At 45.6% G+C, this 26,621-nt stretch overlaps 1 protein-coding gene across 5 annotated transcripts; it reads left to right on the top strand.

Annotated features, from left to right (window-relative positions):
- On the top strand, window positions 1-25,505 carry LOC124470073 (E3 ubiquitin-protein ligase RNF152-like). Of its 5 annotated transcripts, XM_047023768.1 has the most exons (3): window positions 1-398; window positions 10,628-10,748; window positions 22,321-25,505. In XM_047023768.1, the coding sequence occupies exon 3, from the start codon at window positions 22,568-22,570 to the stop codon at window positions 23,222-23,224; it is 657 nt and encodes a 218-aa protein (XP_046879724.1). In that variant the 5' UTR covers window positions 1-398; window positions 10,628-10,748; window positions 22,321-22,567; the 3' UTR covers window positions 23,225-25,505. The 5 variants fall into 5 exon arrangements, with proteins under 5 accessions (XP_046879724.1, XP_046879723.1, XP_046879726.1 ...); XM_047023767.1 differs by lacking the exon at window positions 10,628-10,748; XM_047023770.1 differs by lacking the exons at window positions 1-398; window positions 10,628-10,748 and adding an exon at window positions 2,261-2,525.
- The last annotated feature ends 1,116 nt before the right edge of the window (window positions 25,506-26,621 follow it).

The raw sequence follows: 26,621 nt of genomic DNA, 5'->3' as shown, positions 1-26,621 counted from the left end.
GACAGGGACACCCACTGGCGCCTGTGTACACCTTGGGTCTTTGTCCCAGACTGGGGGTAAGGTTAAAATGCTATTATCACAAACGATCTTGATGCGATAACGCTGCGCTCTGATGCCACGGTGCAAGTATGATATCAGCGGGCGTATCCAGTTATGGGGAGGTAGATATAACGAGGGTGCGAGTGGTTCGGTGGGAGGGTCTTTATTTTGCTGGTTAGCTAGGTAAAAAACAGAAACACAGTTTCTGTCTGTGCCAGCCCTTTCATACTCAAGGCACCGCGCGGATCAAGTATTTCGCTATCACACCACACTTGCGTGCGCGGAGGCGTAGAGTCTGGGTTGCAGACAATAACAGTGAAATCGAATGTGGATTGCTTCTATTTCTGCGATACCAGGAGGTGAGATATTTTATTTATAAACTGACTCGTCATTACAATGTTTGGGGAACTGATTTTAGAAGTTCATTTATTCACATATATTTGGGTTGTGCGTAGAGTCATTTTAGTATAGGTGGGACAATGTTGCGATCCCCATCAGTCTCTTGCATGCTTTGTCTGTCCATTGTAAATGTTACAGGAAATCTCTATTATGCGTTCAGAATGTCAGTTTAAAAGCATTAAAAAGCCCTTGTAGCCTACAGCAACTAATGCATACTCAACAATTGGTAATGTTTCCATTTGCATAGCCTATTCCTTACACAAGTTTATATATACATACATAGTTGCGATGACTGTAGACATTAAACATATAGCCTAGGTTAGGTAAAAACAGTAGTCGATGCTGTCGACAGTTCGGTCTCTCTTTTACTGGGTTCTTAACAGAGGTGATATAAGATTTTGTGATAAACGGTTACAGGCTATGATATGTGGTAGCCTATGTATCAACACGTCCACTGTCTGAAATAATATAGTTTTTATTTGAGCATATAAATTACCTGCGAGGTTCAGAAAAATAGCCAACTACTATCACGCCACTTGTCTCCTCTGACCACAGCCGGTCATGAAATAGATGGGCAATAAAGAGTTTGCATCTTACATTATCAACGTGGGGCATTTGTTCTACCTATGACGGGTTTAACATTTCCTTTGTTCCATAGTAAAATGAAACGTATCCTGTTTGTAACTCCACCACTGTGTGTAAAGTAATGACAACACCCAGTGCCATGTCCTTGGATATTTTTTTTTTTACAGTGTTGTGACTTTCTTTGTCAAACACCTTTTGAGCGTAAAGGTTGCATTCACAGGACATCATATTGGAAATACACTATGTTGATCTATGGACGTATGTTATGGAATGTAATATGTTAGTGTTCATTGGTTTTATTTATAGACAGATTTTCAAATAATTTCAGTTTGTCTTTGTGACTTTAGACATGACTTGTAACCTCAATCACTCTGGTAAAATAAAATAAAATGATTGTCAGTTTTTGCAGTGCTATATAAAGAACCCTAGAAACGAGGACAGCAGTGACTTCTGGAAATAATCAGATGTGACAAGCACAGGAAAAACAAAAGGGTTGTTTACCAGACCAGATGTTCTACAAGAGGAGCATGGCAAAGCCCGCATTTTAAGGGTTGAATTTCAGCTGGCCATTTTTCAAACCATGAGCACGTTTATTGAATACAGGAGCATTGCATTGAATACCGCACAATGCAAAAAACAGGCAAAGACAATATTTCCATCCCAGAATCAGTCTGAAAGTCTTGCCGATGACTAAACTTAGTTGCACACTTCAATGAGTGACTTTAGTTTCTGATGTGACTTGGTTCTCACACACACTGGCCTCAGGGACCCACGCGAGTTCAAGGGTGAGTGTAGCGAGCGACTGGACTCTTAGCCCCAGCCATCAGGAGAGGCCATGAAGATACCCTTCTACACACCAGAACAACCACAACCATCTACAGTATGGATTACCTGACATTAATGGTTTTATTTGAACTGTGATATTTCCCCTGGTCTTTCAAATTTACGTACAGCTCACTCCCATATGATCTTGGCTTTGCCAAATCCAGGAATGGATGTAACACGGTATGCTTGTTAACAAACCAGTTTGCTGGTTAACAAACATGATCATTATGAAGCAGTAACTCTGTGGTGTCTTTGATGTCACTGACTATAGCATTCATTTGTGTGATTAGGTGCTTGGTGCCTGGATGGATTCTATGCTACTCTGTTTTAGAGAACAGTTGGAGGGGAAATTGAAGTAAACATTGTCCTTAAGTTTAGACAGAGTGAGGAGGCGGGGGGGGGGGCTCTTGACAGATCTGAGGCTTTGAAATTGTCGTCTGGAGTTTAATGCTTTCTGGCAGTTTATTTAAGAGTTTTTTCTACCTTGCTTTTGAGGGAACTGAGATATTTGAAATCAGATGTCTAAAGGCTGTGATTGTAGCTTCAGTAAAGGTTAGAGCTTTCTTCTGGATGAGATTGGCAGAGGCTCTGTTTTTTTGACAGGCGTTTGATTCACTTTTGGAGCTGCCATCTAAAATGCAGGGATCAAGAATTGACCGTTGCTGACTTTTCTTCAGGTAAATAAATGGATAGGCCTGCATATTTCAGTGTTCTAATTGTATGTATTGTTCTACCTATTCTAAATAGGAATTGAATTACTACTAAATTGCAAGTGGCACTTAAGATACTAATTTAAAAAGTGGTTAGGTGTTGAGTACTGTGTATATATATCATTTTCATGTATGAAATGATATGATGTGTCTCTGTAAGTAATAACGGATGGCGTAATTTATCAAAACTTATGTTGAAAAAAATGTGTTCTAAAGTCAAGTAGCTCTAACTGATTTGAAAGTGACGTGCTGGAATGATGAGGCTCACTTGTTGACTTTATTGTGTAACATCTCCTCGGATCTTTCTTCCCACTTCCTCACCCTTTTCTGTCTTCCGTGCCCTGCCTGCAGCCCACTTCCCTCCATCTCCAAAACCATCTCCATCTCCACCTTCCCCCTCATTAATTTCTCCTCCCCCAAGACATCGGCCTGGGCCTGCTTCATTTGCATCCTAGCTCCACGCGGCTGCCCAAGTGTTTTTCTGGAGTCAGGTGGCTAATTGGCTCCCATCTGTTGGGAGAAAGCGGCCTGTGCCGAATCAGGGGTAATTTGTGTCAGGAGGTTTACCATATTGATTTGGTTCTGTCAGGTTGCCGAGCTCCTCACTTTGGGTGTTTATTTGGTTGTTTCTCCACATATGACCGTACATCCTTATTTGTGCAAGAGAAATGTAAAAAAAACGTGTTTCAATCTTGCGGTTTATTCTATTCTGCCCCTGGAAGTCGCTGCAGTAGCAGTAGTAGCATTTGTTATTTCCTGGATGTAGGGAGTTGAAAGGGAGAGAAGAAACAACCAACTGTAAAATAACTTACTTTCGGGCTCACACTGGGATGTTATGTGCTGGAGCTGGAACAAAATATTGCCGTAGCAGACTGCAGTGGAGAGGGCTTTCTACAAGGTCCCATGTTGTTTTCTCCTTCTGTCACTGGCCTAAAAGCAACTAGAGCAGAATGCTGCAGTTGCAAAACTCGAAAAGCCACAGCAGAAATAGAGGAAGTGGTTAGGTGCTGAAGTGTGGTGCTATGAGGACGAATCAGGAAGTCGGAGAGTGACAGCCACTCTGTGAGACCTGTCCAGACAAGCGTGAGACAAAGAAGCCTAACTCTGTGGTCTTCACCACCTGTGGTAAATGGAGAGAAGAGAAGCAGTTTTTATTAATTTTTTTACAGGCAGCTGTGCTATTGGCAGATCACCCACAGGCAATCAGGTTGGATCTCAGCCATCACAAAGCACTTAGCTACTGCACCTCTTGAGCATGCAGAACCACACGCTGTGCTTGGCTTTCAAGTGCTTTTATGATGGTTATAATTGTTTGACATGATTCAGTTTGGGATTAGTAAGAGAAGAGCACATGCAGCCTATTAGGCCATTCTTTTCTGGCTTCAATCACCCTCCTCCGAGAGTTAGGGGTCTTCTCTGCTTTGAAACCCCATAGCATTGCAACTCATACCACAATGACATTTGAACGCACACCTGAAGAATGTATGGGTCTGTGGACTTGTGATTCATCATGCTTCTCTGAATCACCTGCTGTGAGAAAGTGCAGGTAATAAATCAATTTTGGGTGCTTATTCGATTTTTTTTGACAATTTGTAGTGATGCCCAAAGTGACCTTCAATGACGATGATGTATATGTTTCACATGGGTCTGTTGAATTTACTTACTCTGCAAAAAAAGGAAGGAACATTTTATTTGAGAGAAACAACAACTTATGTTAGAAGGTCCAAGATGAAGGCATGCCAAGGTCACCCTCTGTTCTGAGAATTGGGCCACAAAACGAAGATGGCCTTACGGGATTGCTCACATGTCACTTGATGTATTATTTCATGCATTTCCTTGGTGCTGCTCGACACAATTGCTTGTGAACTGATGTGGGTGGGCTTGTGTTTTAGTTCCTTTGGTACTTGACATTCAATTAGTTATGCCATGCTGTCTAAAATGAGCTTTTCATGCTACAAGCAGCATACTGTTCACCTACAGACTTTGCCATCTATCCCTAATGACAGTCTTTAATGCATTCTAGGCGGCTATGCCGATGCTCAGCATCAAATGAGGTTTGTATTTTTGCTCACCTCGCGCTGCAAAAATGCCTTCAATTTGGATCAATCATCTTCTCCTGGGTGGTCCTGTTGTTTTGGACACCTTTTTCCTTTTGATAAATGTTATTTCAGAATCCTGGATACATGTAAAAGCTGACTAATGGCCATGGCTAATGCATCCGTTGTCAGGGGGAAATAATTTCCCCAAACTTCCCCGCAATTTATTAAGACAACTGGAAGTACTAAAGTGGCATCATTCTACTGTGGGGGTTTTACTGCAGTTACCATTCAGGAGATTGACAGGTGAGAAATTGCACTGCTGCCCATTGCTCGGTTCACAGAATGACATAGTTAAAGAGGGGCTAGTGTAGTGTGCGTGTTTGTGTGTGTTGTTCCTGTTCTCTATAGGCAATCGGTGTGAATTCTGAATGTTCTATGAAGTAGGGTGCGGAACACAGTTGCAGTCTATATGTGTGCTGTTTGTTTTTTAGTTAGACAGTCGCCAGATGTTTTGTGTGTGTGTTGTTCGGTTAGAGTCTTGAGGCCCTGCAGTCTGGCCATGGCACGCCTCATTGGGTCACATGTCACATTGGGGCAGGCCTTGGAGGTGCCACGGCTCAAATGGTTTATATTTTTGTCTGATTTCAAATAGAGGGAACAAAGTCCCCTCTACCCATATACACATCACGGTTGCCCTTCATGGGAAGTCAAAGTAAAACAAAGAAAAAAAGCACCAAATCGATTGAAGTTGAGGGTGATCGCATAATCATTGCCATTACCTCGAACACGGCATTAATTTGTCATTCGAGGAGCATTATTCATCAAATGATCCAAAGAAGATGGATGGAGCAGCCAGTTTATGGACGATTAACGACGAGGAAGACAATGCGGAAACTGGTGCAAACTGGTGTCAATGCTACGTTGCTGGCTTGATGAGATCATGTTCCAACAATGCCGTTGACTATGAAATATCTCCAGTTCATGGAGGGTTGATGTGTCATTTTTTGATGAGGTGTCAACTAGGGATGGGCATTCGACTAAATTGTCTTAATCGATCGTTGGGAGAATTAACGATCGATTTTCGATTAATCATTAACATTTTTATATTAATATTCACTATTTATAGGCTATATCAAAATGCAGTGAAAATAGAAAAAACAACGTGTTTCCACATTGAGATCTGTATTACAAAAAGAACAACTATTTCTGTAACTCATAGAAGCAGAGCCGACAGCTGGAAGCCGGTGCTCAAACACAACTGACCCTAGTTTTTTTCCGGCTAATTAACAAAACTTCATAAAAACCTTTGCCCTCAATAATACTTAAGGGTAGCATATCCATCTCGATGGACTTGCAGATCCGTTGGGTAATTGTCTCTGCTCGTTGTGCATCGCAGCTCCTCCGTTCTAACACAGAGAGAAGGATGCGCCGCCGCTAACCAGGGTCGGATGTAGCTACGTTCTTCAAGTGGTAGCTAACGTCACTGTGTCCAATCCCGACCAGTTTTTAGCTAAGATTCTGATAAAATGCCACTTCAAATATTGATAAAAATAATCGTATCACGTTTTCAGCTGATTTACTGATTTCACGTTAAGCTTTAACTTCTTACCTTTCGAGCTAAATATTGTAAACAAAATTAGAGTTAGCTTATCCTTTACTAGAGCCGGTGTTACGTCCCAACTGGTTCCCAATTCAACTGGTTCCCCAGCTGTGCGTGCACCTATCAGTCCGCCTCCATCACCAGATTCGTCACAAATTCGCAAACATATTACTCAATGTAACAATATGATTACGTACTTGTCAACTAAGTTGGCCTTCAGGTAACATTTTGATTTGGCTTCTTCTGAATCAACTGGTTCCCATAGACACTACCCGAATGTAGGCTACTAATCACGTATTTGGGGTTGTTCCGAGGCAATAGCCGTATTTACCACGACATCAAAGCTCCTTCTGACACCACACATGTAGGCTACTCATCACGCACTTGGAGTTGTTCCGAGGCAATAGCCATATTAACCACCTATCTTTTGGGGTTAGGCTACTGGAGTTCACCCAAAACAGCTGGTTACCTGTTAGGGTTACTTAACGAATACTACGTTACTATCACAAATTCATGCGAGCCTGCAAATGTTTTATTTTGTCTCCATTTATTTTGTCGCAAATGGTAGCCTAATGTAGTGCGCACGTAGGCTATTGGCCTACTTTCATATTTGCCGCAGCAAATATGAGATCCGACTTGAAAATCACCAGTAATATGTTTGCGAATTTGTGACGAATCTGGTGATGGAGGCGGACTGATAGGTGCACGCACAGCTGGGGAACCAGTTGAATTGGGAACCAGTTGGGACGTAACACCGGTAAAAAGACCCTGGCGCCGGTAAATTAGCCGTGCGCTACCCTTGTCCAAACCCGACCGCACTTATACTCGTAGTAAACACTCGCTGCTGCTGTTTTTAGAGGATATTAACTTGATCCAGGGTCACCAAACTGACTATAATGCTGTCAATATATACGGGGAAAATAAGGTATCACGCTTCAACATCTCCAAACTATGCGATAAAATCTGAATTTGACTGTTTACCACAACCTGCTGGATGATTTCTTGAACTCTTCTCATGTCAGAGTAAAAAGCGTCGCCCGAGCGGTCTTTTGGCTTTCTCTCATCGATGTAACTTTCCTAAATTATTTAGACACGTAAACGTCCATATATGTTTATGAAATTTGACACGTAGATTGTTTGGTATGCCTAAAATAATATTACTTACACTTTGCTAGCGATTGCAAAAGAAAATGGTGGCAAAAAGACCGGAAACTAGGTGTCCAAACACCGTTCGGGTTTGGACAATAGTAGTTTACAGCGGTCGGGATTGGACACAGTGACGCTACATCATTTGAGTCTTGGAGGAGTTGTATTTATACTTAGCTTTGCAGTGTTGGCAATGAACAAAGTAATTTTTAAGTCAAAATGGTCTCACGCCACACTTCGCCGTGACCTCTTCATGTTTACTTTTGAAATACATGGAAACTCGTAACTGAGTAGGCTTGTGGCGTTTTTTTTCTCTAAACATTGGCTTTGTTTGGTAAAATGTTTAAATCCTGCCACATAGCGAAATCCATTGCATTCCTTCAAGACTCAACTATGCAACGGAACACTCATTAGTTTTATCGATGAACAAATAATGTCATCGACGAAATTCTTAATGATCGATAATCGATCGTCGATTAATTATGCCCATCCCTAGTGTCAACAAGAGAGCAGATCATGAATGTGTTCCCATCCTGTTGTCAGAGACGGAACGTGATGAATGTTGGTTGTACCAGATGCAGGGGATAGTGACAGCTTTCTGAACGGTGGACCTGCTCTGAGAAACCTACCTAGCGATGATGTACCCCTGCAGACCCCAGACAATGTCATAGCCACGCACTTGTGAGACGACGCCTCGCTTGGCCTTTGACCTTTGATTCACCAACTGATGAACTGTAGCTGATAGATTTAAGCTAGCTGGATGATATATCTCCCAGGGGTTTGCTTGCCTCTGCAATCTCTGTTGATGCCATTGTGCCATTTAGTTTTTGTCTCTTTACGTGCAAGTTATTAAATCAAATGAGAGGAGATTATAAAAATCGCCAAAATCCAAGAGCCATTCTGTCTTCTACTTTTTTTAGGACCATAATCTGCATAGACATATTTCAGTGGGATTGTTTGATTACCCTGCTTAATCAGGGCTGTCTCCCAGAGTGTTGGTGCAGACACTGTGGTTCGCATCATCAGACTGAATCCTGACCTACTTTCGCTTATACCAACATCTGTGTCTGTCTACTTAACCCTATCCATTCCATCCTTTAAAGGGAACATTGACACGAGCAGTGAAGTCCTTCTTCATGAAAACGTTATGAGGACATTAACGGGAATGCAGGATCGTTGCTGTTTAGGTCACATACATCCAATTGGTATTTTAGCCGATTTGTGTTTTATTCTTCAGATGGCCTTTTATTCGCTGGTCAGGTAAGTAGACAGGCTAGCATCCCTCTTCGTTTGCTGCCTTACCATGGCATCTAATTTAACTTCGATATTTCATTAAGAGGCTTTGAATCTGAAAGCTATTTCCTTTGAGTTGCCCCGCTGCAATGGTCTGTTGAAGTAGCCTCTGCAGTTGAGTGGGACTTAGGCAAGAAAGGCAAGGGGGGGGGGTTCTCAGGGAAATCTCCCCTTTTGACCTCTGTGGAGCTTGTCTGGGACTGTTTGTTGAAATCTCTTTGCACTGTGTTGTGTCTGCAGGGTGGAAGAGTCACAACAAACCCCTGCCGGGATAGAGATTGGGTAATTTTCCCCCCGTCCTCGGTCACACAAGGACACAGCTAGACATGGCTATGCACAACAATGCACAGCAATGAGGAGAGAAAGGACTGGAGGGAAGGAGAGGGGAAGGTAATGAAGGAAAAGGGGTGGAGATAGAGAGGCAGAGGAAGAGAAGGAATAGAAAAAACGCAAGGTGCACTGACAGGGAGAAGTGACTAAAGAGAAGAAGTTGCTTTCATTCATTAAAAAAGCCTTGCTCAAACAGTCAGAGATCTCAAATGGATTCTTCGGAAAGCAACAAGAAAATGAGTCTGTTAATCCTCCAAAGGCGTGCGTCGATCCTCCGCAGGCACTCTGTCCTTGATTCTTTTTGAATTTGCGTTCCATTATGCTGTTCTGGTTCTAGGTATATTGTGTGTTTTTTCCCCCCCACACAGACCTAGCCGTTAGCTTGTCCATATGCCACACATTAGTGTTTGGATGTGACACACAGGTTATTGGGGGGTGCACACCGTAAATCATTGTACTGTTTGTGTGAAGGGCAAGGCTTTTAAAGAGTCTCTTGTGTGGTGAACATTGGACTCCTTTCGGTTCCAGATTTGTTGAATTGCGACATGAGCTGAAACTCACGCGGTGACTGTTCTTTTTCCCAATTAGCCTACTGGATCTGACCATTGCTCACAGGGTTAGGGTCAACAAGGAACCATCTCAGGTGCAGAACACTCGTGGCTCATTAGAAGAAAAAGGTTATTTATACACAGATTTAGGCCTACGGATTGGATGGAAGGGGTCGTCATGGATGCTAAGGACACGGCAGCAATGGTACATTCAGTGGCATCACATCCTCACACTGTGGCCTGTAATGTGTAAACACTGCCTTTAGGAGACGCTTGGTTTCCTCTGATTAGCTTTCAATTGCTCTACCTTTTCTCTCTCTTTCTCTCTCTCTCTCTCTCTCTCTCTCTCTCTCTCTCTCTCTCTCTCTCTCTCTCTCTCTCTCTCTCTCTCTGTGTCTATCTCTCTCTCTCTCTCCTTTTCTCCCTCGCATCCTAAACATCAGGTGTCCAGTCACCGTGTCTCCATGGTAGCGATTACGGTTTTGCCCAGTACCTTGCCAGAGGGAAGGTGGATGGTCGCATGTGGTGTGGTCTGAATAAACCCTCCCCCATTCTCACTCTTTCTCTCTCCTGCTTACACACAGACTTCCAACCATGTACCTCTGTGGATATTGATGTGGGTGAGAGATTCAACCAGGACTGTAATAGGGCAACAGAGAGCACTTGCTCTGTGGTCTAGAGCCCCTAGGCACTGCAGTTGAAATGATTATCACCGTCCTCCAAACCAAACTGGTCCAGGCTTTTTTCGGAGTTGCTTGTTTTTACTCTATGCAAACCTTGCTGCGCTATTTGAATTAATTAGATTGCAACTTAATACCTACTGCAGAGGAAGCCTGGGCTTCTAGCCTTTCAGGCGGCGTACAACAGTTTAATCTGAATACTAAATGTTATTAAAAGCCTCCGTTCCTTCCTCCTGTGTTGGACAGTGTGTACCTGATAATGAGAACCCTCCCCCCAGGGCCTATTGCATTCACAGTGCACCAGCGTGGTGTAATTCAGTAATGAATTGCCTTAGAGCCCAGACAGCCGCTGTAATGGTTTGGAGATAAACAATTAGACTTGCCTGTACAATGTGTTGTCCCAATTTCAGCCACCCATTCTCTACCTCCGCAGTGGAACAGGTGAGCGTGACGACGAGGCAGTGAAGTTCCTGCAGGAAGTTCCTGATAGATGTGACTGTGGTCACTCACGGCTGTGGTTTCAAGGGATGCGCTGATGTGAACATTCTGCCCTGGTAATGATTGTTGATCATCGATTGGCTATCAAGTAAAAATAAATGTATTTTGATTTATCAATCTATGATCTGCTTGCAGCAATGCCTCACCGCGTCTGCTAAATGACAAAATGTCATGATGAAGATTTAACTAGAAGCATTTTCTTTAATGATAGATTGTAGCATCCCTCTTTGATGTGTGGGGGGGAGGGGGTACAAAGAATGGCCCAGGAGTGAGACTTCCTCTGTCCTCTCCCTGCCAGGTCATTTCAGAGAGGACGGCAGAGCCGCCTTCATAACAAACAACGTAGATGTTAGGATGAAAAAGAAGGAAAGCAGATGGCGCCTATGAAAATGAACGACAGAGGAAGACAGAGAGAAAGAGAAGGGGGGGGGGGGGGGTGGGGGTGGCTGAGGAGCAAAAAAAGTGGGAGAGCAAATGAAGGAGAAGCAAAAAGGCCAGGAACGGCAGATATGCTGCGTCCGCCTTGTCCTGACATTTCTCTCCGTCTCCCCCGGGAACCAATGCCCGGTTTAAACGATCCGAACGGATGATGGAGGGGGACAGGAGGAGGAGGAGGAGGAGGGGTGGGAGACATTTTGATGTGTATTAGTTATTACACAAGGCAGAGTCGGACCCCTAATTCGCTTTTAACCTAATGCAATTAGAGGATTTGGGCCTCAGCAGTTTCAAGACGGCTAATTTGTTTAGGAAACATGAATTCCTTCCTGGTAGGTACAAAAGCACCATGGTGATGGGACCCAAAATGATGACGCTGACGCTGGGGGTGTCATGGCAACCTGATAACTGGGTGTCCATGTTGATGTCTTTTTGCCGTGGGTAGTTATCCTGAGCGCTCCTGGTTTTCTCCACCTCAGTTTCCTCAATCCAGGCACTGCCTGTCCATCCTTGATAACAAACAGCATGCCCTAACACACGGTGTCTCATTCAATTTGACACTGTGGGAGCGCTGGTTTCACTGGGGGTGACACTGCTTGGGTGCTGAAATCGTAGGTCCCCTAAAATGCTTTCAGATTTTCTCATTCAGGAGGACACGTCAGTTACACATACACTGTCCGTTCACCTAAACAAACATATCCTCCTCTGACCTTTATTTGATTCCCCCGCATCAACAATCTTGCAAATAACGTTTTCTTTCGAACTTGACAGCTACAAACCGTTGTTTCATTAGCCTTATTAGTAACTCTGACAACCCAACTACACCCTATATCCTGGGTGTGCTTTCTTTGGGAAAACTCAGAACGCCAGCTCACAAGACCAATCAGTGTGAGAGGGAGGGGGGGGACTGAGCCCAAATCTTTCTCGTTTCTGCCCAAACGCCTGCTGAAAATCTGCCAACGTGCTGTGTGGCCCAGAGCCTGTGATGGAGCGGACAAGCATACACCTTTCTCTTCATTTCCTGCCTCCGTCTCATTGTCTGTCGCTTTTCTCGTTTTCCATCTCTCTCTGCCCTCTTTCTTGCCCTCTTCTTTATTTCCGTGCCTCTGATAGATGAATATCCTGCAGAACCGACTGAGGTTGGGGAGGGTTTGTCAGGGCTGTACGCTCCGGAGGTGGTGGAAGACGACAGGGGGTGGGAGGTGTGTGAGAGGAGGATTGGAGAGGTTTCTCCGTGCGCCGCAGAAGGACAAGACGGAGAGGGCAAAGGGCCAGAGGAGTGACAGAAAAATGATGAGATGAGAGAGAGAGGGAGAGAGATGGAGCGGAGTGTCTGGAAGGATATTCATGAGTCTTGAGCGCGTGTGCGTGTGTGGCGCGAGGTGTTAAGGCTCTCATCGTCACAAACCTTGACTGAGATCCCCCCTCCTGCCTCAGTATGACAGAATAGCAAGCTTCGCTTTTCACATTCCTCTTAACCCTAACCCCCCCCCTCCCCCCGCACCGAGTTCTCTCACCTGCTCTGTCCCTCTCCTTCTGTATCTATCTCTGTCTGCCTCTACAAAGCTTGATCTATGGTCTTTTCCCCCGGTGCCCCATATCTCACTCTGTTCAGCCGCAATCCTTGAGCGGGGCGTCCTGTTTTGATGCTGTCAGCTCGCTGTGTTGGCACGGTGATTGAAACGCGCCCGCCGCCTGACTCTGCTCCGACAGTGAGGGCACGCCACGACGCTCGCACCTCCGGCCGAACCTCTGATTTATGACTTGGGAGTGCTGGTGTGGTCTGCAGACCCCGCTCTCCGTTGCCCCCCCCCCCCTTCTTCCCTCCCCCCACCTCCCTCTACTTGCTCTCTGTCTCTCTCTTTGTCCTCTCCTTTCTCTTTCATCGTCTGTCTGTTCATCTATTGTTGACCAGGTGTGATATCGCCTACATAACAAGGATAATGCTCCTTTTTGCAAGCGTCTGAGTATTTGTGTGTGTGCGTGTGCACGTTTCACATTAAGCTCTAACATCTCTCGCTGAATGTGCGGTTCCCGTATTGATACCTCGTTCATCGTATGTGTGTGTCAGTCACTTGATTGCTCCGTAAGTGTGTGTTCGCAGCAGGGCCAGCTCATTGGGTGCCCTTCTCATTGAATAGCTTCTTTTCGGGGCCTCTGTATAGCTCATAATCTTGTTGACTTCCTTTTACCATACTCAAGGCTTCGTTTAAGGACTTTGGTGAAAAACGAAAGCAGCCCTGTAGACTTAACACTTTCCTTAAAAAACAACTCAAAATGGGCACAGAAATATGTGACCGCAAAAACAAAAACAAATCTCTGTTTGTTCTAATATATGGTACCCTGTCAGACAACACACACACCCGTCAGTGTGTACTGGACACACACACACCAGTCAGTACATATCATAATCACTATGCGACACACACACACACACTATCAGTCCCTAAAGACTCTGTATATGAATGTGTAATTGGCTAACAATAAGACACTGCAGAAATTCCAAGCGCGATGCCGCCCGTCGTGTTCTCGAGGGGAAATGCCACGCTCCTCTTCAGAGAATTCATTGTATGTTATTGTCAGTTCAGCTCTTCCAAGGTCTGCCTGGGTGCAGCAATAGCACGAGTGATTCAAACACCAAGGCCTGTGTGCCAAACTGCAGAGACGGATAAACTTCATTCCAAGAAAAACACATGGATATGTTTTATTGTGTGTGTGTGTATATATATATCAATATATAGCTATATCTGTATTTATATTATATTGATATATTTTTTTTCCTATTGATATGTTTAATCCTCTTGCAGTCAGGGTACAGACGACTACCCTGCAGACTAAGGAGTAGAGAACACATAGCCAACTCCATGACCTGGAGTGTGTGTGTGTGTGTGTGTAGTAGGGGGGATACTTGGTTGCAGTGGTAGTGTAGTGTTCTGGAAGCCACTTATCAATGTATGCTTTGACAGTCAGCATGAGCACAGCTCATTCACTCATGCTTAGCGAAACCAGGTTGTCAATAGGGAAGCTGTGCAAGACAGTAAATCTGGAAAGTTGAACTGGGCCATTGTAAACTCTACATGGTGAAGCATGTTAGTATTGTATGCAGTAAAGGCAATATTTGTTTGAACACATTTGGCCTTTCACAGGTCTCCCAGGAGACAGACAGGATATATATTAAGGTCAGACATATCTGTGTGTGTGTGTGTATGTTTTTGTGGTTGACATTTTGATGTTTTTTCCCTTCTCCGATTTCCCAAGGCGAGAACCTGTGTGGCGATACAGTGTGGAGAGAAAGAGGGATAGAGAGGAAGAATGCTACAGAAGAGATAAAAAAGACATGAATAGCCTATTCAGTTAGATCTAATAATGAGACCTATCATCCGCTGCTCTCCCAGTGTGTGTGTGTGTGTGTAGCTGTCAGACAGACCCATATGTTGACGCTGAGTGGGCGATGAAACAAGCTTGGCCTCAGACGGCCTCGGTGCCTCCCAGATCAGCAGCAGGACTCCCTGACAGCCTCCTATAATGAACAACACCAACAGCAGCCTCACTGTGCCTTCGCGCACGCCGACAGCCCCGCATCCCACTTGAATACAGCCAAATTGCTACTACTTCTTTTACAAGCTCTCTCCTTCTCTGCTATCTACCTTTTTTCAAATGTCACCGTTTGATTCATTCTCCAATTTATTGTATATTTTAGACATGACACACAGGATCTCACAGTGATGCTGAAAAAATGGTTTCCCTTTCATCCCCCATGAAAATGACAGATGCGGGATGCAGCTTGGCTTGCTGTTACCTCACTCCTAACTGCTGCAAACACAGTGCAATAACTCAGGGTCATTTGGGTTGGTAATACCCTCCCAATTTGCTCCCATATCTGTCAGAATACACCGTCTTTGAAGTAGCGTGCCCATTGTCGTTTTCCCTCGTTGTTCGATGACTCAACATCACATGGCCCTTGAACCCCTGCCGGAGGTGGAGAAAATGGCTTATTTTGTTTCCAAGAGTTTGAGCTTGCCAGGCAGGAATGAGACATGGAGTATCAAAGGCTGCACATTTGGCAACATCTGGGGACGTTTTCTCACATATTGGAGGAAAACTGTTGATAGCTGTCTGTAAAAAGGAAATAATTGCCCAAGGCCTCAGAAGAAGAGGAATCAAAGTGAGTCTTTTTTCCATGTGTCCTCAATATTCTTTTCACTTCAAATGTTTTTTACCCTCTGGAAAACACAGTGGCTTCTGTAGCTTTCACAAGTGGGCTTTCATGTGAGGGGATAGCGGGTATTAGTTATAGGACTGTTGAGGGTGGGTTTAAGGAATCGTTTGGTGTCCATGTTAAAGCGTGCGTTTGCAAAGTTTTAGCATGAGCATGTGTGCCAAATGTTACGGGTAAAGAAGGCTGTCCGAGTTTATCCGTCCTGATGGATTTGTCTCCGTCGCTGTCTGTCAGGCTTTGGCCTGTGACCTGGGCCCAGCACCAATCACTGTATCGATCCGTTTGTGTTTTCACTCGCCCGAGGTGTCCGTGCCGACACTCCTCTCAGTGAAATATTTCTCTCCTTGGACGTGCATCAAACGAGCCCCCCCTTCAGTCCCTTTCCCACTCACCTCCCACAACCGTTTTTGGCAAAGAAATGAAGCAAGAGAGAAGGATGGAGAGAAAGAGAGAGAGAGGGGGCGTGAAAGTCAGACAAACACTGCTATCGCTAAGGTATGACAGCAGCCTGAACATTCTGGCTGAACAAAATCCTTTGATTCGTTCTATGTTGTGTCCCACTTTTACCAGAGAGATCTTCTCTAGAAGAGACACAATCACTCTGATCATCATAAAGTGGTAGAAACCAAAACCATGTGTACAGTATGTGGTACTATATGTCTCCTTGTCTGGAATCACTCCTTGAGGAAAGAATGAAACAAAGTGATATCCAATTTTGAGTGCATTTTGTATTTCATGAGATGAGGGGAAATATGAGCAAGAACTAGAACACAATTCACATATATTTGATTATTTTTTTATTATTCAGCAGAGGTTAACTGTAAAATACTTTGCAACTTGCTTTAAAGACAAAATACTAAAGGCTTATGTTTAGTTTCTTTAAGACTTTCAATAACACCTAAAGCTGAAACTGTGCAAGAGTGTATCTTGAAGCCCACAGACTATGACACGCTACGATGGCCTTAGTAAAGTAACAAACCCTAATCCACTCACTGTTAGGAACCTGCATTGATTGATAATTACCGAGCAAATCATGGAACCCGTTTATTGACTGAGTATCGATGACAATCTTTGAAATCTTCAGAGAGCTCTTTCTTGTCGTAGACGAAGGTTGTGGCACATTGTGTTCGCTGATCGATCCGAGATAAAGACTTCTTCAGGGCATGCTTTTGTAACTGGTTGATTGTTGATTGATGAGTCACCCGGTTTAGTCATGAAGCCAACGGATGGTCCCTCTAGAACTATTGAAGGAGCTGTATGCAGCAAACAAGGCATAGAGGTTATGGACTGTATGTTGCCAGAGCCTTTGTTTGTGTTGCTCCAATGAACTCCTCATCTGGTGACCTCCCCTCCACTGGTGACCTGAGATTTTTTCTTTTTTCTCCACCATTTACTTAAGTCTATGGCCTCATCGTATTTCCACTTTGGCCTTGCAACAGCTACTGATATGGAAAGTGGAATCTGTTTTGATGCTAAAGCTTATTAAGATTTCCGAAGTTAAAAACTGGTTTGAAATAGGTTGTGTTTTGTTTTTACAATGTAGATTTGAAGTGAAATTATTACATAAAAATAGCCTAGCATTGTGTTGTTTTTGTGTACGTGTGTGACCACAATGGTGAGGGACAGTTCACCTCTCACGTCTCGTTCGCCCAGGCGTCCCATGATTAGAGTTTGCCAGAGCAACTCCGAGGCTGGTTACAAGGTGACAGGAAACAGTTTCTGGGCAACTCCAAAATGCCAACCCCCCACACCCCTTCAAGAACCTCCAGCAATGTTCTGACAACACTCAAGCCAGGAGACAGCTCTTGTCTCGGAGCTCTGAGTGAAATTGCCCCTCTCTATATCCAGATATCATCAGTTTGACGGCGAAGAAAACACTGCCTGTGGTCACGGCGCTCAATGCTGTGCATGTGCAAAGTAAACAAGCACCGAGGTGGCGCCTGATGACTGTCTAATAGACTGCAGATCAGAGAAAGGGGAAGATCAATGCCTCAACATCTAGTTCAAGTACTCATCTCTTGACGCAGTACCACGGAGCTTTGGATAAGATGGAGTGTGTGGGCTGTGTGTAGGTGTGCACACAAAGAGTGTGCACCCCCCCCCCCCCCCACACACACACACACACACAGACACGCTCACACAGAGACTGCTCACTCCTGCTGTGTTGCCTGTTGGAGTGTGAATGATCTCATTCTCAGTCAGAGAGAGGGGGTCTGTGAGTGCTCAGGGCCTGGTGGGCTGCAGTATGGGAGCTGGAGCCAGCTAACAGTAGGACAGATGCACTGGGGTCTAAATGTGAGTTCCACACAGGCTCTGCTGGAGCCTGAGTCAGCGGCCGTGGTTACTGTTAAATCATATTTACGATTGTTAATTGAATATAAAACCAATTGTGTTAAAACCAAAGTGGAATCATGGATGTGGCAGTTCTGTACAGAAAATGTTAACGTTTCATAAACTGTCATTTGCATTGGGAATGGCTTTTGTTAGACTGGATTTCTATGGTGTGTTTTCCATGTTGTGTCATGTGACAGACTCGTTTTGGTTGACTCTATCGCGTGGCACCTATCTTTCCCCGCTCTTTAATTGCCAATTGAAATAAAATGTCAGGTTGACATCACTCCTTTTTTCTCTTTCATCTTGTTTTATTGGAGATCATTCTGGTCCTCATCAACCTCAGTCCACTGGCTTTCATCTACTGAGCACAGGAACATAAAAATACTTTGCTAATGACAATGTTTATCCTTTTCTCTCCTGTAGTTTCAACTGTTCTGTTTTATTCTTTTTATATGGAACATATGTTCTTGTGGGTTGTATCCTGGGATGAGAAAATATATTTATATATATATGTATATGAAGTATATTTTGTATTTTGCTCAGGCAACATAGATATAGAAACATCTGCATTATGTGTGATACATGGCAAACGTCCAAGCAGGGGGATTTTTTTTTAAATACCATGAAAGCGCCGGGATAAGATCCAGCTTATTTTTGTTGCACTGAAATAAACCTAGTGCCTTTGCCTTCGAGCGAAGAGAAAAAGGAAGAGTGTGACTTCAGAAAGTGTGCTACCACTCTCTCTCTCTCTCTCTCTCTCTCCGGTAAACACAGGCGCTCGTATGCCTGCAGGGGGAGGTGGGCGTGGGTGGAGGGGGAGGGGGAGGGGGGGGGGCGGTATCGAGAGTATCATTGCAACAAACATCCTGATTGAGATTTCAAGGGGGTTTCCACGCGATATGTTTGGGCCCGTCCCGCCCATTAGCCACTGAAGGACATGTGATAGTTATCTGAGGGCATGCGCAACTCAGATAACCCCCGTGGTCAAGACAAAAGGAGACAGAGAGCGAGATGTGTGGGGGGGAACGGCTGCGGAGGAAATTCCACTGCGGTGGTGTTCCGTGGTGGGTGGAAGGCTCGAGTCGTGTCTGGAGCGATCTCTCTCTGAACTTGTTTGATACGGAAGGAGCAACGGTAGCTACGCTCCAAGTCTGGCTCTGGACACTGAAAGTACCCAGGCATCCCCTTCACAGTCTCACCCCAGAACCTCACCTCCCAGCCCGAGGTCACAGTCTGTCCCAGAGGTATCACTGTGTGCGTGTGTGTGTGTGTGTGTGTGTGGTGGTCACGCTGGCACGGCTGTGCGGCCCCTAGCCCATATAGCAGTGTTGGCAGCTCTCTTAGTGCTACTGATGGGGACTTGCTCCTCAAGCTGGAAATTGCCATAATGTGTCCTGCAGCGGTCTGCTGCACCAGGCTCTATCAGGGATTCCATCTGTCCTGGGCGACACACACACACACACACACACACACACACACTTTCCCATCACTGGGACACATAAAGTTCAGACACACACATTCCCACCTCTGGGACACATACGTAACAGTTCAGACACACGCGCACACACACCCCTACACACATGTACACACTCGCATCAAGGACACACACTTCTCTCAAGGGCACATGTCCCCCAGCTCAGTAAGTTCCCTTGCATCGTACAGTATATGAAAAATGGAGTCTGATGCAGATGACTTGTGCAGTAGCATGATTAACGCCCAGTGTAAAAGCACTTGGCTGCCCAGTCAAGGGTTTGTCCTCGCCCCACACCATGTAATGTGAACTCCCCACCACCACATTTCCACTGTAGAACAGATGTTGATCCTGTGCCAGCATTTTAATCAACGCAGGAAGGAAAAGACCAGAGCGAATTTTTGTAAGCCGTCGTCTCTGTGTCTTATATGTTTTGTTTTTTTTTTGGGGGGGGGGGGGCCACAGAAATGTTTCACGTCAAAGTGGTGCTCTGACTCTGTGGTTGTGTTGGGTGGATGTTGGGTTAAAATGTGTCCTTTTTGTCCTCAGGTTTGGTAGATAGTGGGCCTGAAATGACCTGCTTTGTTTTCACTTATCCATGCCATCTCTCTCCAACTACCACCTTCACCTCAGACTTGTTTGAACCAGTTGGTTGTGATATGAATGTATGTGTGTATTTACACTATACAGGCAATTTTAAGGTGATGTCTGTTAGGATGAATACCCTTTTTATTCCATTGAGTGTGTGTGTTAAAAGCCCTTTGTGAAGTATTCAAAAGAGTTCTACAAACAAGACTGGATTTGATTGGATGTCTGTCTTTAATAACTCTGTGACTTCTTTTTGTATGGTTGTGAATGTAGTCGAATTTGAAAGCTCCAATTTCTTTTCCTGTGCCCCACTTCTTTGATATTTGTATGGTCTGACCCAGTGAAGGTGAGCTGGGGTGTAAAAATGGGTCACAGAGCGAAACGTCGCCAAGGCAGGTTGCCCTGGTTACGGCTCTGTTACGATGAATCATATTGTTAAGAGTTACCGGAGCATCCTTGGCCTCTGTTCAAGCACACAGGGGAGAGTGAACCTGCAATTCACTCACTTCCTGATTTGAGGAAGGGGGGGGGAGATGCTGTGCATTCGATTTCGTTAGATCCTGATAGATTGTTTGAACCTCAATGCGCTGTATATGATGCTAGTGAGCAGCCCTGATAAACCAAGGACGAATGAGCGGAGAGACAGAGGAGGAGAACTGGTGAGTTGAGAAAGTCACCTGGAGATGAGTACTGTAGGATGAATCACCAGAAAGCTGCTCAGAGATACTTTTTTCTGAGAGTAAGGAACGGGGAGAGAGTGAAGAATGAAGGGAGAGGGAGAGGGAGAGGGAGAGGGAGAGGGAGAGGGAGAGGGAGAGGGAGAGGGAGAGGGAGAGGGAGAGGGAGAGGGAGAGAGAGATAGAGGGAGAGGGAGAGGGAGAGGGAGGCAGTGTGTATGGGTGTATGGGAATATCGAGCCACAAAGCATTTATGTCAGATCAAAGCTAATCCTTATCTGCAGGAAGGGGATTCAGTAATACCCGCGCTTGTCTTACCCCCTCAAGGGCAGGTCTCTCTCCTCTCTTCTCGTCTCTTTTTTCCGTCCTCCAACCCCCCCACTCACACACTCTCCCATACTCTTTCCCTCTCTTCTCCCTCTCTCCTTCCCATGAATGACTGGTATTTATGTGCACTTTGCTTGACTTTGACGTGATATTGGGATGCAGAAACTAGCTCAGACAAAGAGGAGAGAGAATATGCAAGGGGGGGATTATGAGGGGGGGGGGGGGGTATTGCCTCCGGACCCTGCAGAGGAAGATGGGTTCCGACCCCAGGGGTGAGTGTGAGAGCAAGTTACTGTGTCAGACAAGGGAGAGCTAATAGGTTCAGTAAGTTTAAGTGCTGTGGATTTAGTAGACTTGGGTAAGCTACAGTATATCACACAGACTTCCCTGCCTTGGTGCCAACAAGTCTATTACATTTGTGGATTTGCTGTCAGGGGCTGAGATGAGAGTTTAGCTTGACGTGATCTCATTTTGATAACTGCCATATCTCCAATCGTTTTTCTTTTAGTTAACGGTCACCTTCAAATAGGTTGTTTCACTGCCTACTGCATATTCTCTCTCTCTCTGTCTATCTCTCTCTCTCTCTGTCTATCTCTCTCTCTCTCTCTGTCTCTCTCTCTCTCACACACCTACCCACAGTGATGCCTCCGGGGGGAGTGCAGGTGAGGAGGTGAAAAAAAGATTGCTTCGCCTAGATACCGACTCCTGTTTTCACACTTCCTAAATGTTGCGAAACAACCCAGACGAAAGTCCGCTCTGCTCCCCAGCCTCCTCGTATCCCACCGCAATATTTTGACAGAGCTTAATCATCTGTAAATGTGTCTTCTCCTTGGATCAACATCGCAGACGCAATTACACAAGGAGAAGGGGGGGAGGGGGTCACATTCGTGACTTTTACACACAGCCACTGGATATGTTAGGATGATGAAGAGGAATTAGCTGTGTAAGGGGCCTGTGGGTTATCTGTCCCAGTGTTGTCAGAGCCATGATCAAGGCCCCCCCCAGCTCCCATGGGTCCTCCTGCTATGTCATGACTTCTTTGTCTCACGTAATGATGTCCCTTCCCATTATGTGTGTTATGACAACTTCCTGTCTCCCGCACCCCTGTGCGTGTGCCCTGGGTCTGGTGTTCTCCTTGTTTGTTGTGCGTAAGTCTTATGTGTAATGAGATTTGCACTGTCTTGTGTGTTTGTTTTGTGTGAGGTGCATTCTGGGTGGGTGTGTGTGTGTGGCACTCTCAAGGGTGTGTGTGTGTGTGTGTGTGTGTGTGGATATCATGATGAGTATGAGTGCTACTAGATTCCTGCTGATGTGGCTGTGTGCCAATCGGGGCGGGGCAGCTTTGACTAATCTGTGTGAATGGCCCAAACTGGGCGATGAGGGAGCACACACACAGACACACAGACACACACACACAGACACACACACAGACACACAGACACACACACACAGACACCCAGTCTGCCTCTCAGCCATGTCCGTTCAGTCTACTCCTCTGTCTGTCTCAGTGTTGATGCCCACTTGGGTGCCTGTGCCCTAGTCATCTCCATAACGCTGTCCTCTCTCCCTCTCCACAGATGATTCCCCCGGGGACAGTGACTCGGCAGTGACATCACACCGGAGCCGTGAGAGCAGGCAGAGGGACGACGCCGGCCAGCATCGCGCCGATCACAATCTCCCCATCTGTCACCTGACTCATGTGGTCCAGCCGAGCGGCGGTTGGCTACTAGCGGCCAGCTGATTTGTGCCAGGGAACTACAACCTCAAAACAGCTGGTGACCTTTGTGAATTTGCCGCATTAAAAAGGACAGGTCTCCCCTGAACATGGAGACTCTCTCTCAGGACTCGATCTTGGAGTGCCAGATCTGTTTCAACTACTACAGCCCCAGGAGGAGGCCCAAGCTGCTGGACTGCAGACACACCTGCTGCTCTGTGTGCCTGACCCAGATGAGGAGCAGCCAGAAGGAGATCCGCTGCCCGTGGTGCCGCGGCGTCACCAGGCTCCCCGCCGGCCTCTCCGTCTCCCAGCTCCCGGACGACCCCGACATCATCACCGTCATCGCCATCCCGCACGCCTCCGAGCACACGCCCGTGTTCATCCGCCTCCCCAGCAACGGCTGCTACATGCTGCCCCTCCCCCTCGCCAAGGAGCGGGCGCTGGGTCTCCCGGGCGACCTGGGCTGCCGCTTCCTCCCCGGAGCAGGAGCTGGGCAGAAGGGCATGACGATGGTGGCAGTGCCCGAGCAGCAGCCGCTGTCCCTGGGCATGGACCTGGACCTGGACGGGGTGGGGGTGGGGCTGGAGGTCGGGGAGGGCGAGCGGAGGGGCGGCGGCGGCGGCGTGGGCGGGGGGAAGGGCTCCACGTGGTCGGGCGTGTGCACGGTGATCCTGGTGGCGTGCGTGCTGCTCTTCCTGCTGGGGATCGTGCTGCACAACATGTCCTGCATCTCTAAGCGCTTCACGGTCATCTCCTGCGGCTGAGCGCCACAGCCCCGGCCAAGCCCCCGACCCCCCCCACCTCCTCCACCCACGCCCACCCCACCTACCCACCCCTCCCCAACCCAACAAAGACTCCCCCAGAAGTCCGCCCCTCCTCCTTGGTCCCTGGAACCACACTGGGGACAGGACTAAACACTCATCATGGCTGTTTGAAGACATCATGGATGGAACAGATTGAGGGAGAGAGAAAAAGAGACAAACAATGGGGGGGGGGGAAAGAACGACAAACATGCTTGAAATTCTGTGGATTGAGAGGATGCTGGACAGACACATAGAGACACACACCCACACACAGGCACTATACAGTACATTATACATTATGAACAGGTTAATTCCCTGGTCCAAACGAACCAGGTTCTGCCCAGCCTAATCTACTAATCTAAACACACAGAGACACCTTCATATTTGCTAGTTGGCCTGTTTTCTGTGGTCAGTAGATTTCCATCAGTTGCGATGTTGTTTTAGCTAAGTGTCAGTTGTACTGACTCCGTACCATCAGTGTCTCCAGCTGGAGTTGCAATATCGAGTGTTTTGGACTGCTTTCTGTTCTCTGGTGCTGCAGTGTTTAACTATGTAACAGTCAACTTGTAGCCAAGTCTTATCCACGGGAGGGATTCCCAAATCAATACCGGTCCCACTTTCTTGCTGAAAAAGAATGCTACCTTTTTGACAATAAGTCATGTAGTTTATGTCAGTATGTGGCAATGTTTCCTTAAACAAAAAACAGGGATGAATTGTGTATTCTATGTCACACTGTATAAAGTTATCCAGCCTATCTTCAGATGGAAAGCACAGTTTTTTGGTCGACACACACACATACACCCACACACACTGGACTAGAGATGTGTAACTGACATGTTAATCAACCAGCCTCTTGGAGAGAATATCCTGACATTACTTTTAACGAAGGACCTTCTCGCTCTGTCCAGGTCAGACATATCGCCCACTCTCCATCGATTCGCTTAATCTCCATACAGTCTTTGATCTACATTACATCAGCTGGGTGTGAGATTGTGTGAAATTGGGGGGGGGGGGCGTTGTCGGGAGTGGTCGAACCCTGTAGGGTTTTACTTAAAGATGAACTGCAGTGATTTATCAGCTTTTTTTAAACCACGGCTATCATCTTATTCTCTTTCCACGCCGTGGTAAAAAAATATAACAAAAAGGCTGAAAAAAAAGACCATCTCTTTACTGTTTTAAAGCAATTTTTGTGTACAGTACAAGCAAACAGGGTGAACTCTTTTGTATAGCCTATTTACAGAATGATTGTATTTCCTTGTATTTGATTTCCTGTTCTTCTTTGTTTCCATGTTCTAATCTGTTAGTGTTAGAAGCTTGGTCTTAGACCAGTGTTTATGGCGGGTGGTTTGTTGGAGCTGATGTTGGCCTGGGTGATGCTCTGGCTTTTTCATCCAATCCTGGGGGGACTGTGAGGAACTATGACACTGCACTTATAGAGGAAGCTGTCAACATGACAGACTCCATTTTAGGTTTGTTGACTGGCAGACCCTTAATTTGGCGATCTATCATCCTCCATGTTCCTGAAGGGTTTTTAGGAGTCGTAGCTTCTTGGTAGCCATTGATGGTCCACCATGCTTCTTAAGGGGAGAGAAGCTGTTTGTGTTGGTGTATTTGGAGTGGGGCTCGCTAGGGGTATGAACCTGCCTAGTTGCTGTGTAAACAAACACACTCGCCGTCCAACGGCACGTCCAGCTCCCTCCTCCTCATCCCCCTCCTCAAATGTTTGTGTGACCTGTCTCCATGATGCCCCCTTGCTCAGTCATGGTGCTCAGTCTGCAAAGAGGATGTGAGAGGAGGAAGAGAAGAGAAGGAGGAGGAGATGAGCGATGAATGGCAGACATTCATACACCTCTGGTGTAATGAACTGGTGTACAACCCTCTGGTTCACCAGGGATTTAGTGACCAGGACCTGCTTCAGGTCTATTTACCTTGTGCTAGTATAGTAGCTGACCGACATTGGAACAGGATTAAAATTCCACAAAAATGAATGGTGCCAATGTTCTACAGAGTGTAGAGTCTGCATCTGAAAATAGATAAGAAGGATGAACAGCAATAACACACCCAGTCAGGCTTGCATTGCTGTTACCGGCCCTCTATCTCATGGTTCTGTGGCTTGGCTAGTCGTAAGCCTGTGATCTTTTATAGGGAAATAACATGGAATGTTTAGGAACGCAGTCCTTGTTCTGATTATAAGTCAAGATGCAATGCATGTGATGCTGCTTGATATGTGTGTAGAGGAAACTGCTATTGGCCGGGTTTCCCAGACTCGTTAAGAAGCCCTTAACACTAAGATTCTTAACGAATCTGGGAAACCCGGCCAATGTAGGTAAAGAGAAGGCATGGTTTTATTGACAAATGGGCAGTCAGAGGAACGTACAATCTTTCTCAAATATTCATGGTGTGTGCTCACCATTTATTAAACAATGTTATATCACAATTTAGACTTGGATTCTTTTAGACTTGGATACAATGGATAAAAAAGAACAAACTACCCTCCACAGTATATGTTAGATTGAAAAGGTTAACTGTCACATTTTCACTCCTCATCCCCCAACATTTTTACAATCATTGGTCCCTGCCAATATTTAACCTTTGCAGCAACATCCCACCAACATTGTGTAGCTGACAACCTTGTTTAACAGATGTAGTATGTGCCTGATATTTGAAAATGTATTGCTTCTGGATAATAAGAGAGAGAAAGAGAGGGACAGAAAGAGAGAAATGTCCTTGAATGTCCAGCCTGTCAGTCATGGTTGGTTTTGTGTGATTCATCGTTGGAACACCTACCTACAGCAGTCAGACTGTTCTTGTTGTGAGGGAGATGGAGAAGCCGCCATACCTGTGCCAGTGTGTTTGTCAGTGCTGTACAAGTTTCTGTAGTAGTTACTGTTTTGTGTCTGGGTCGACACAAGCAGGTGTTTTGGTGAACTATTAAAAAAGCCGAAATAAAACATTGTGGCCTCTTTCAGTTTTTGTTATATTACTGTATACTGGCCTGGATACAAGACCTGTTTTCATAATGCACAGAAATGACACCCAAAAAATGTATAGGGCAAAAAACTCGAGCTTGAGAATAATTGTGACCTATATCGTCTGCTAGAATAACATATGTGAATATTTGTGCCCACATAAAGGTAGTCTACAGTGCATGAGAGCCCCTCTATACTTCGTAAAGCAGATTGTTGCTCTACAATAGATGTACAATTGCTGTACGTAACACAACCCCACAGTAAGTAAACCATGTATTGACGGTTAAATGTGCAGAATGCTGGCACTTATCTAGGTTGCTTTCCCCCTCAGGTACCTCTTGTTCTTTTCCCCTCCAAATATTTATTGATATTCTGTCAGCTTGGTAATT

Source organism: Hypomesus transpacificus, chromosome 8 (assembly GCF_021917145.1).
Source record: "Hypomesus transpacificus isolate Combined female chromosome 8, fHypTra1, whole genome shotgun sequence".
Taxonomy (NCBI): domain Eukaryota; kingdom Metazoa; phylum Chordata; class Actinopteri; order Osmeriformes; family Osmeridae; genus Hypomesus; species Hypomesus transpacificus.
Note: the sequence above shows the minus strand (reverse complement) of the source record. Positions and strands in the feature narration are given on the sequence as shown.